At 36.0% G+C, this 13094-nt stretch overlaps 1 protein-coding gene across 10 annotated transcripts in view; it reads left to right on the top strand.

Annotated features, from left to right (window-relative positions):
- The window catches only part of LOC126915803 (glutamate receptor ionotropic, NMDA 2B), a 360824-nt gene that overhangs the window by 298802 nt on the left and 48928 nt on the right, over positions 1-13094 (top strand). For all 10 annotated transcript variants that reach the window (XM_050720833.1, XM_050720821.1, XM_050720813.1 and 7 more), the window contains one exon: positions 12120-12349. In XM_050720833.1, coding sequence (XP_050576790.1) covers positions 12120-12349 — 230 coding nt within the window. The remainder of the gene's footprint in view (positions 1-12119; positions 12350-13094) is intronic.

Below are 13094 nucleotides of genomic sequence, written 5' to 3' on the forward strand. Positions count from 1 at the left end.
CAGAGCATCAGAACCATTGTTTACAATATCTTACTGATATTTTAATCATAAACACGCGTTAATTAAATTAATTTCACTCGAAACATAAATGTGTCTTTATTTTCTAAAATCGTTCGAAAAAAGTGACACTTGAGCTTGCAATAGCAATACCAAATTACAGCCAAATGTTAAACTGACTAGTAATTAAACAATTCAGAATAGTAAACAATACGAAGTGTCTTAGAGGAAAAGTGATACAAATATTTAAATAAAGACAACATATTTAATTGGAATAAGCTATGGATAAAATAAAGCTTTGATAGGAAAATTAATATGCTTGCAAATATGAAAACACTTCCATGCTGTAGGTAACTCATTTTTTACAACCAGTAGCTATCTTTCCGCTAAGTTTTTAAAATTACACGCAAATTCAGCGCGTAATAAATTACTCATTACCTTTATTATTATTAATCGCATCATAATTCTTACTAAAAATTAAAAAACTTTTATCGTAAGCTTCTAGTACCTTGCGCCCATTACGATATTAAATAATAATCTAATAAACCTTGGTAATCCCTGGCATAATAAATCCCATGAAACCCATTTCTACGACTAATCCCACTTTCCATTCGTTCTCCAAACGTTATCACATCCGGCAAACAACTTCTACTGCCCGCAGATTACCATGTTAATTTCGACGGTGTCCGAAATCGCGAACGAACGAAATACTAATCCGTGTTTGATTACCTGACAATTAATCATTGAAAACGGATCGAGTCAGCTTCGCCGTACGGTATTAACATCTCGATCCGACATTCTCGTGGCCACGTAAAGGATCTCGATACCAGAACCCGTTGTGTGCAGCTATTAGCGATTCACAGACGCGTACACACGCATTTAGCAGGCGCGTATCCGCGCGCCTCATGACCAGAGTGTAATTCGAAGCGCGTGTGCGGCCGCGCCATGCATCCCCGGCTAATTAAGGAAATTGTTCGCATTGCGTAACTGCTAGCAGATGTTGCCACTTGACAGGTCAGACTTCGATTCGCGTGGCATGATTCATTGAGTCGTCGGTGAATTTGAAGGGAACCCTATTTGGTCGGTATGACGCTTCGCCTATGGTTTGCATGGATATAGTTGACGTGTTTCGGGCGTTTCGATAGTCATCAAGCGTATACCGATGATCGGAGGGGGACAGAATGCGGTTCGGAATGCGTTGATGATTTTATAGCGTCCTGGTAATATAGATCGATCCAAAATTATTTGTGTCATGAGTACTATGCTGGGTAATAGGAACGATACTAATCCGATATTATTAGTAGGCAGATTAATATTAATAACTATATTCGTTTCGGTACTGTTATATTGGTGGTAAAGCGGTATATAATCTGGTATCTATTATTAGTAGTATCTGGTATCGACATTTTACGCCAAATCGATCACGTTTTAACGTCGACGCGAGGAATTTTTTGTTCAATGTAAAATGTCACGTAGACTATGTGAAATTAGAGGCAGTTTTAGCCATCATTTCGCTGGTTTCAAATTAGTTTAGGACGAATTTCGAACTTCGATCTAGACGATAGCGTTACAATATTATGAAATTCGATAATATGAAAGTTGTGCGAACGTTGTTCGTAATTTTGTAACTGCCAAACAATCGGGAATAGAATTTTTCGTAATAACTTAAAATGTGAAGTTTGTCACGAACAGTTGCCTGTTTCCAGTGTTTGTACGATTTTCATCGGCGTCTTGCTAACGTGAGGACTTTGCGTAAGTTCATTGAAGTTCGAGGGGTTTATCCGTGTCGCGAGGGCTGAAGCGAATAAACTGAATGTTACTGAACTTCTGCTTGTTTTTACTGAAGTACCTTGGAGAGAAGTTGACTTCTTTGTTCTAGAAGCCTTCTGAAGTTTAATCCCAAATAACAAGGGATAAACAAGATTGTTCGATTGACCGTGTCTATATAAGACGTTCTAAATGCTCTACCTATTTCGTGAAAGGAATAGATGATACCATTTTTCTATATCAATTACATTTATACATAAATTGATATCATTGCACTTATGCGTGAGCTTAAAGAAAAAGCAAAGAAGAAACTTGTTCTTAACACCGTATGTAGTAGATTATTGCTTGATCGATGCAAATTTAAGCATATTCCTCCAGTTACATGTTCCATGAACAATGATAGTCAGCGGTCAAAACGCATGCCACGACTGAAACATAAAAAAGAATTATAAAGATGGTAACTTCAAAATTATTAGGGTCATAACGTTGAACAATCGCTTGAACTTTTCCCGTTTTGGCCACTCAGACCATATCAAACTTTCTTTTGACTAAGATTCAGCAAACTTAAACTACCATCCTTTTTACTTAACTCTCACAAGTATATCAACATAAACCAACAATAATAATCACTTAAGCGAAGATTATGCGCATTAAGAAACATTTAAATTTAATCCAACATATTTTGTAGTGCAGTTCGAGGGAAAATATTAAAGGTATTAAGACAAGGATTATTTATTAAACTCACTTAATACTTCCAAACATGCACATTTTGTATCGATATATTTATCAAAAATATTATTCATATTATTATACATGAGTACAATTCCCATAACTTTGGTAATATTAAATGCTTTACATTTTAAACTCTAACGATGATGGATAACATGTTTGTAATTTCTCCGGTTTCAATCGTCTTATCTGGAACAAAACGCAGCGTATTAATCACACGCTTAAAACGCAAGCAATGCGTTTTTATTATATATTTTTATATACATACGTTATAATATTATAATATACAACATTATATATTATTTTATCCAACATGTGGACCACGAAATATCGGAGTTTCCAACGGTTGATTGGCAGCACAACTTAGTTCTGCGACTCGACCACGTTTGATTTCATATCCCGATTTACACGCCTAAACAATTTACACGAAAGCAAACGTCAAACTTCGAAACATCAAATGCTTTGAATAATTATGATCGGAACCACCGCAGAGATAATCGACTCTGCTAAGCGACTACATGCACAGTGGAGGCAAGGATTACTGCGGCAGTCACATCATCAAGTATATATTTAGTGAAGTACTTCCGGCGGTTCTTGACAGAAGTTGGGGCATTTGGCGACGTCCCAATCGTGACGATATCTCCCATAATCGTTACGGGAATGGCCAACGAAATACAGGGCCTCTAATCTGCAAAACTTTCCGCGAACATCCTCGAACGAACATCGTCGCGATGGATCGGATTTCCAGGCGACATTTTACGACATTGAATTGACTCCATGTTTCTCGGTGAAACGATCGAGGAATTAGATAAATGTCCTTTGCGTGGAATTTATAGTATACAACTCAAACTTCTTTGTAAAATTGCAATGGTCACAGAAAATTGACTTACTCGTTTTAGGGATATTAACTTCTTTAACTAAATAAATTACATTTTTCTTTCACCTAGCTGATCGAAAATGCACGATTTTGCTTTAGAGGGATTGTTTCTTGTTTGTATAATAATATATTTTTTGTCATTTCAATGCTATATTTTGCCCTTTTAGTACAGTGAAGTCGCAAAACGCAAGGTGAGAAGTGAAAGACGACAAGTGTTTTCAGAAATATGTTTATTAGCATAAAAAATGGGCTTGATTGGTTACTTAAATTAAGTAAAAGGTTCTGAAGAATTGCAACTAGTGATGCGTGATTTTTCGATAGTTGAAATGTAAAGTTTTATCTGAGGGAACGCTGAGATTTTAATACCATTTAGTTTTAGTTATTTTATTTTACATAAAATGATACTTAACACTAGAGCTATCGGATCTGATCGAAATAACAAAATCATAATTTTTTCCTAGAAATTCCATCCCTTCACAATGATTTGAACGATCGTGATATTTTATAAAATGATATATGTAATATTTCGTATTTCATTTCTACTTAAATGAAGCAAAATTCGATCTACACGTTGATCGTTTAACCATAATCCACTGTTACTTGTACAAGCGATTTGACCAGATTAGCTTACTTAGTCCATTAACCGGATGTCGCTTCGTTATCGGTCGCATCACGGATAATTGAGCCACTAAACAGCTCGAAATGGCGACAGAGGCGAGAGAAGAACTTTCTTATCGAGCTGATATAGCGCAGCAGATGCTACGGAGTCTGGTAGAGTAATAAACTACCTAACAAGGCATAACATCGCCTCTAATGTATGACTGCTAATAGAATGTGATTAACGACGGCTTTCTAACGAGATCGCGTACTATATGGGAACTTTCGGGCAAGTTCCACCCACGGTTCCTAGTACCTCAGGCATTTGGTTGTAAGCTGACCACTCTCGAAAGAGTATGTTATCGAAATAATGTCGTTGATAAAATTCCAATTAATCTTATAACGAATTTGAGACAGTATTGATTTTAACACAGTATCATGTATCTCGTAGCAGTCGATTGAAATTATTAATGTACACGTTCTTACAGGTAATAGATTATTCATGGTGAAATTATGATCTTAAGATAAGGAAGAGATATTACAGTTTACAGCTTGAATATACATTGTATATTTGTGATTCTTCGGATCTATTCTTCGAGATCTTTCGATCTTGTTATTTGTTTACGTTTATTACGACGTTTCGTGAACATTTCAGTTCGCTTCTTCAAAGCGGATCTGAAAGAGCAATTCGTCGTATAACTGAAGAAAAACATGTCATCTACTCGTGGTGGAAGTTTAACATCTAACAAGCCCACGACTCCTTTTTTATAAAAGCGACACCATTAGAACCAAAATCGAAATATTTCAGTATCACCCATAAAAATGTGTCTTACATGCAAATCAAAATTTACATAGCACTGTAGTGATACTAGTAGCATTGGTTAAAAACAAACATCCTACGCTTATCTAATTCTGCTGTTCCACTTGTTTCTCCTCCGCGTTTGCATCTCTTCAGATATCTTCCTCTTTTTAATAATTCTATTCATAAAGAGCGTGGATTGCGCAAAGGGTATAACAAATACATTGAATAATAAAACCAAATATTTGAAACTTACGTATTTTAATAATATCTATTGAAATGTAATGTCCAGTTCGGATTATATAAACACGAGAAGGGTAACAGATTTAAAGATATTATTTAAAAGAGCAGGGAAACGTACGATCCACCTTTTTTTTCTCTTAAAAAATTACAAATTCCCGACATCAACAGGAACTTATCTCGGTTCCTGCTAATTCTTCGGCAGAGTAAAAGTGTATGCGTTTTAGGATGAGCTAGACAAAAGCTTTGGCACTTCCGTTAAATTCTTCCTTTATCCAAAGCTTATCTGGAAGACGTCGCGTCGTTGAAAAGACGTCCGGTTGCTACACGATCGCCTTCATCGCCGTTCGTTTTTCTGATATTCACTGTTAATGGAGCCTGAAAATTGATCGAGGTCATTACTCACGCTCTCGCTAGATCTCACGAGTATACGCCGCAACTTCTGATAAGCGGAAGGAGCGGCTCGTATTTACATGCAACGCGATTCGTTAACGACATTTCCTTGGTAATGAGGATCGTGATTAAGCGGTCGATCATTAATTCTTCTTTCATTTGATCTCGTTACGTAAGCGAAACTCGCAACCGCGGACAGATAATTGATGTTTCTGGTACAAAAATCTTCGCGAGTATTTTATATACTTCGGTTTTACATTGGTTTTCGTAGCAAATTAAAAAGAGAAACTTCGTTAAAGCGAGAGTTGAGTGATTGTTCGATAAAATATATCATAGTTTATATAGCGCGTGTCTAATTTAGAAATATGGAAGACAAAAGAAAAAGTGTTTCAAGCGAATGTTGCAGGTAAGGACTAAAACTGACCTAACTGGAATTATCTTCATGAATCTTTAATTTCCTAATTATAGAAACTTCTGGTTAGAAAAAGCTGCGGAGAAGTCACAATTATATTTTCAAATAAAAATCTACACTTTTTATCGCGTATCATTGTAGCTGGCATTAAAACGTTGTCAGGATACTAACTACTCGCGTCTGTTGCATAAATCATGCTGGAGAAGTGAACTTTTACAACCGACATGTCGCCTGCATTTAAATTTTGTTTTGTTATATTTTAATTCCATTTAAACCGAGCATATTGTACGTACTAATGCAGCATACGACAAAGTCTAGTTATGCATACATGTGCACAGTTAGCTTTGCAGCTCTATTTCGCATCGTCCATTCTCAAATTTCTGGCATGTTCCTCTTGGGATAGAATCGTACGATATTCTAAGAATTTGAAAGTCGTATTCGTTCAGAAACGTCTTTCAATATACTCGACGTATTTTTACTTATAGAAACATCATTTTTCCTTGTATCCTGGCGATGTTCCTTCCGTCATCTTTTTACTGTCTTTTTATGTCGCTGGCATTTTCTTCTCGATGCCCCTGTCCTGTTTTATTTCATTGTTAATATTTTTCTTCTCCATTCTACCCACGCTGTCTTTCTTATCGACACAATTCTTCTATTTCTGTATTCCTTTTCATTTCGTCATTGCAACTCACTTGCGTCTTCCTGTTCACAATTGCAGGAAAACTATTCAGTACTACCAGTGGAAATATCAGGCAATAGCAATATCTTGAAATATGAGAAATTTGAGTATCTCGAGAATATTGTTTACCGAGTGTCTGTAAGTGACTCAACCTCTAAAGAGCACAAAAAATTTGCGAATCGACTAAAATGCTTGATATATTCCATCGATTAAGAAGTAAATATAAACAACAGCAAAACAATAGTACGAATAATAAACAGTAAAATAATAAATAAAAATGAAGACCATTAAAAGTAAGGTGATAAACGAAGATAAAAATAATAAACATCGCTACAGATGTAATACGATAACAACGCCAATCTGAAAACAGTATAATCATACTGTTTATTATTATTATTTATTATTTTGTGACGATCGTTTATAGGATGTCTTGGAAAGCGATTAAAGCAGTCAATCGAACACAAGATCTAGATAGAGATAATACGATTATTCGATCGTGTATTTCGAACTGTGGCGTGCCAATGTGCCAACAAACAAGAGAAACTGGTTGCAGCCTGATGAGAGGGTTGGAATGATACTCGCGAAAAGCAGCACACGGAATTAATCATCGGTCAGCGACGCATAGATATAACTGTGTACTAGCGAGCCCTGCTATTTCCTCCCGTCTCAGTAAGCCGGCTTGACAGGGAACATTATTTACATTAATTTCGTTGGCAGCTGGATCTGAGCGTGTCGCCCTGTAAATCTAAAACGGCATACCGTTTGTTCTGTTTGTAATCTGAATTTCAATTGGAACCTTTCGGATGGCAACACTCGTTTCAAGCGAACGATTGTATTCGATCATAGGGATGCTGATACGATATGAAATTTTCTTTTTTTATATAGTAACGTTGTTGGTATACTTGTTTGAGTAATTAATACAATTAATGTAATACAATATAATAGGATTATACGGTATAATTAAATAATTACAAACGTGTACCTTGATTAGGAATTGATTGAAATTTAAATTATTATTATGTATATTATGCGTACTATGATTATTATAGAAAACTTGCAAACAAACATTTGACATTCGATTATTATTCACTTACGCGACTTTTTAACGTGAAAAATTTCATTTAGGTTTAACTGTTCTTGGCATGTAAATAATATTTATTCTATGTTGCAACGTTCGTTTCAAATGTATCGGAAAACTGACTTCAAATGTATCCGATTTCAATATCCAAATAACTGAACATCCAACCGCTGTGCGTTTACTCGTATAAAAAGTTACCATGAAACAACTCTTTGAAAAATATACCAACAATAGCTTTGTTATATCTCAACTATCCAAAAATATTTTAATCAGCCTACGCAATTACGACTGCAAAGAACCTCGCCGAGCCTTTATTAAAAACACAACGTAAGAAACAAACACGCTGTTTATTTGATCGTATGGCTTTCATTTTTTTTTCTTATGAAAACAATTCTGAGACAGAGAATTCTGTCCGAGAAGCTGAGAGATTTGAACAGAATGTAACGCGAAAAATTGCCGGTCGATTTATTCCATGGCCGAAAAGAGGGTTAAAAAATTGCCATTTGCCTTCGAATCGATGATGCTGAGTCGGATGAAGAGATGCGGAGGTGGCGCGAATGAATTTTCATCGCGACACGTTCGACCTGTATCTGTATCGGATTCCAATATTCGAATGTCGGCCGATCGCACACAGGAGACGCCCTCTTTCTCCTCCTATTACATATTCGTAACGACGATGAACTTGCAGATGGTCTCTTTCTCACCTCGTTCGCAATTTTCCCTCCACTTCGTTCACAGATTGTGAAGTTTCGTTCGAAAATTCTGCACAACCCTGGCCTCTCTATTGTTCGTCGAAAATATATGACGTTTTCTCGCGGGTTGATCCCTTTAAAGAGGAATTTCCTGGCCGGAGGGGCAATTTCATTCGACCCGCTGTTAAATAAATCCCAGGAAAATTCGGGTCGATGCGATCTGGGGAAAACGATACGGTCGATAGATCATCTACTTTCAATTCGTATTCGCCAACCTCGTACCCACGATGTTTTCACATGGTCAGAATAGAGTTGGTCAGAATACAGTTGGTCGAAACGGATCGTATTACGTAGCTGAGAACGTCGTTTCTAACTTTTTATTTATTTGCATCGATTTCTAATACTAGAAATATCAGAGTTTTCAAATATTTTACTCTTGTTATACTTTTAAAATAATCTCGAAGGAACACAATTATTTATATCGTACCATTCATAATATTATAATTCCATTTAAGAGAAAGGAAGAGATAGAACTAAGTAACGACTTAAAAATCATAATGTATGTGTATCGAGAATGCGAATTTAGTTACGTATTTCAACTTTTGAAAGTTTCATCCCTCGAGTTTGCTAATTAATTAAGTTATAACTTGGTTGTTTGCTGCGATGAGTTCTCATGGCTTGAAAAAATATAATGAATTTATTATAACGATAAACACGGAATGTTATTTTACGAAAACTAGTAGTGGACTTACGCCATTATAATCCTTAGTCTTCCAATTATACTCGCCAGTGAAGACGCTTTTGTTGGTTCGTCTAATTAAGTTAGTTATGACTTTGATAAGTTCTTTAACTGCGAATGAAAAAGTTAACAACGTTTGAAAATGATTTAACATGCCTTGAATAGGTTTAAGACGAACAGATTATTTTTATTGCAACCGAAATCGGGAGATTCATTTTTCATATAACAAGCTAAAAAGTTTCGTAATGTCTTACTTCAACGCTATTCTACCTTCGGAAAGCATGTCCCGTCTCATATTTAAAATATAAATTGCAACGAGAATTGGCATTGCACATTACCAAGCTTTCTATTTTGGCTTTGTCCGAAACTTAGCAAGGAAGAATACGCAGTCATGCATAAAGTAAAAAAAATAGTATCGATTTTCCACCACCAGAACAAATAAATATGCTGGAAAATATCAAAAACTGACAAATATTTGCATCAGCCTGTTTCAACGAATTCGATCGAACATACGTACATACGCACGTGTTTCAAACCTTTCGGAGCATATTGACAACAGATAGGAAATACTTTATAAAAGCCACTGCGTGTTAATAAATTGCACGCGAAATGCTATCGTGATAGCTGAAAGTAAAAATTCCACCTACACTGAAGCAGCAACAAGGAACTTTTTATTGCGCGTTTGTCGCTTCGTGTTTCAAATGGTACGCGACAAATTTCAATTTTTAGAAACATTTTGTTCACGCGAAAGCAACGTAATCAAAGGAATATTTGGATTTTCTTCCGATCTCAAAGCATTTGTTATCAGCAACTAGTCGCTATCATCGAACGAGTATTTGTTTCTGTCGGGATGTGTTGCCATGTGTTTCTTATTTTTTTTTATCTTTATCGCTTTGAGCGAAAACAAGTAACAACGTTAGACAGCAACATGTCCAAGAAAGATGAGACACCAATAGAGAATTCCTCGCTGTTTGTTCAATGAGAGTGTGGTATAGGATCCATCCTGTTTCCGAGTCGAAAGACAGGATATGTCGCGACGAATAGCGGTAATCTAGAGTGAAACTTTGTAATTAAATAGGACGAGGAGCCCGAGCCCTTGTGGATTCCGCTAATTATACATTCCCCTTATTTCCGCACAACAGAAACACGATAACGTTGCATCGTATCTACGCTACGGATAACATTCTATGACAATGCTGCATCGTTTCTCACAATTAGCTCGATTTTGAGATAGCAACTATTCTCAAGTATGAAGCATCGTTGACAGAAATTAGAGAATAGAACGAACAGCTTGAAGAGCATAACTGGACCAGTAACCACGGGTTCTGTAGTAGGATGATTGCAACAGTGACAAATTGTTTGGGTTAGTGGCGGTAAAAAATGATTTATATGTAGAGTCTATGGTTACTGGTTCAGTTACGCTGTTCACGGTAACTGAAAAGATACAAAAGAGATTTTTTCAATAGAAAATTTTATGGAAGTATAGGAATTTTTTTGAATAAATATGGCAACTTTACAGGCACATTTTGCATTAAAAAGGGGAAAGAGAAGGGGCAAAATTTACAATGCGTTTGCATACTACACATTGAACTTTTATTTAGTTTGTCGAGTTTGCTGATGCAACGTGGAAGCAAAACTCACGATCGCGATTTTTCGCATGCTGAACAAATTACAAACGATTCGCGGACTGTCGAGTCAGGGCGAACGTCGCAGTATTCTTTGACCGCACTTGAAACCCAGCTTCCATAATTCTCGTGACTTTATTTCCTCCGAAAGAAATAACAGTCTGTTGATAAAAAAAAATAACTTGTAACGAACGTGTTCTGAACTTCTCTATAATTAACCGTATTACGATTATAAATAGGTATATTGTTTGTCATATTTATAAGCACGCGATAAATAATCTATAATTGCCTGACAGAGATAAAAATGAACTGGTAATAAAACGTCGGAAAATATTTTCATAAATTTAATAATTTGTACTTTTTATATCATTCGTATCAAATTAAATTCTCTTATTATACTGGCATTTTGATAGATAGGTTTCATGTATTAAAATGATATATTTTCTCAAACATCAACAATAACACGAATATCGAATCAATCAATACTTTCAAGGCTTCTGTTCTCTCTATACTTTCGTATTTTTTCATTCAAAACGTTCGCTAAATATCAAACTCCAGTTGATAGGAGGGGAAAGCTACAGAGTTTGTACAAAGTGTTGAATTTATCAGGTTGTACGATATAAAGACAAAATTTGTACGAAAATTAATTACTGACACATCGTATAAGTAATGGAAATTCTATTAACACTGAACTTGTTAACTATCACGAAATTAATCCTCATCACTCCGATCCTGTCTTGCGTTTGACAGCTACGTTTCCAATTGGAGTGATAAGGGTTAAGCAATCTCTTATCCGAAATTACCGATGCATTGTGTTTGCGTTAAATGAAGCAATTCGTGGCTATTATTGCCGATTAACGTTGAAAGATCAATCGGAGAGATAAGATTCCGCGTGAAAAGTATTTCAGAGAACAATGTGCGAAATGGAAAAATGGCACTGATTGCAAGATAAAAAATATGAATACTGTACCATCAGAACCTTACCAATATCCGTAAATGTCGGTTCCTGGATATCTTCTCTCAATCATAGACAAGTCTCAAATAGTATAAAACGTTAACGTGTATTTGATACTGAACGGAATAGCAAAACTATCTTCCTGTCGCACAAATTACATACATACAGTCAGATATATAGATAAAAATACATACAGGACAAATGTAAGTGGACAGGCAGTGACAGTAGATAGCGTTAGCGTTATAAATTCAAGTTTCATTTATCGTACATATTTATAGTGCATGAGCTATTTGGTAAATAATGGAAATTAATATTTACATTTTTGTGCAAACAAGCAATATTTAACGAAACTTGGTTGATCCCTCTTCCCACTACCAGTCCATTTATTTTTGTCGTCCATTGTAAGCACAGAGAAAAATGGACGTTGTATTAAGAGAAATGCTCAGAACACGTGTCTCCGCGATAGCCAGTATTACGTATCATCTATCAAGCGAAACAACCTTCTGATTTATCAATCTTTCGTCTCATTTGTGGTAACAGATCGGCGTGTGGAAATCCTGGAAGAAGGAAGGTTTGGACATCAAGGACATCGTCTGGCCAGGAAAAACTCATACACCACCGCAAGGAGTGCCGGAGAAGTTTTATTTGAAAATAACCTTCTTGGAGGAGCCGCCCTACATCAATCTCGCGCCTCCAGATCCTGTGACCGGAAAATGTCTAGTGGATCGTGGTGTTCACTGTCGAGTAGCCAAAGATTCCGACATGGATGAGTAAGTTCACTTCCTTTTTGTCATTGAAATCTTCGTCGGTCGATGGAGCCCGGATCTTTGCTCCCATGTACGCTAAACAGTTCGGAAAATACTGACACCCGTGCCGGTATTATCAATTTCCTTCCCTTTAAACGCCTCTGCGTGAAACTTAGGTTTGAAAACTTTTATACTCCGGACCTGACCCGTCGGTCAGTTTTTATTTTTGTTCGCTCTTTGGGGAGACAGGATGCAGTAGGGAGATAAGACGAAAAAGAAATATAGGGAGAAGTTTTATTTTCGTGTTATTTATGAGGATAGAGGGAGAAGAACGTTAAGGGTGGACAGCAGGCAAATATTCAGGTGAATATTCGCTGGGAATCTCGGGGAATGGAAATTTAAAAACCTGTTTTCTTGAATCATGAAAAATTAAAATTTAAGAAAGAAAAAAGCATAACGAATTTGAAAGAAGACGTCGTCTTACTCGTGACGTTATATAAACGATACTAACGATATTGTTTAAAAATATTTTCGCCAATCAAATTTTCAATAATTAATCTCTAATTAAATTTTCCTCGAAGTCGATTTTAATAGCTGAAACTTAGACTCTAAACAGTGATATCCTGTTGAAATAATTCGGAGACTTTCAAATGTAATTTCATCGAGCATAATTTTCGATATATCCGAGTATAGCACTACGCAAGGATTGCAGAAATTGTAATCTATAAATATCTCTTCTCCGAGATAATAAACGGCAATTTATCTAGGT

Source organism: Bombus affinis, chromosome 1, assembly GCF_024516045.1.
Source record: "Bombus affinis isolate iyBomAffi1 chromosome 1, iyBomAffi1.2, whole genome shotgun sequence".
Classification (NCBI taxonomy): domain Eukaryota; kingdom Metazoa; phylum Arthropoda; class Insecta; order Hymenoptera; family Apidae; genus Bombus; species Bombus affinis.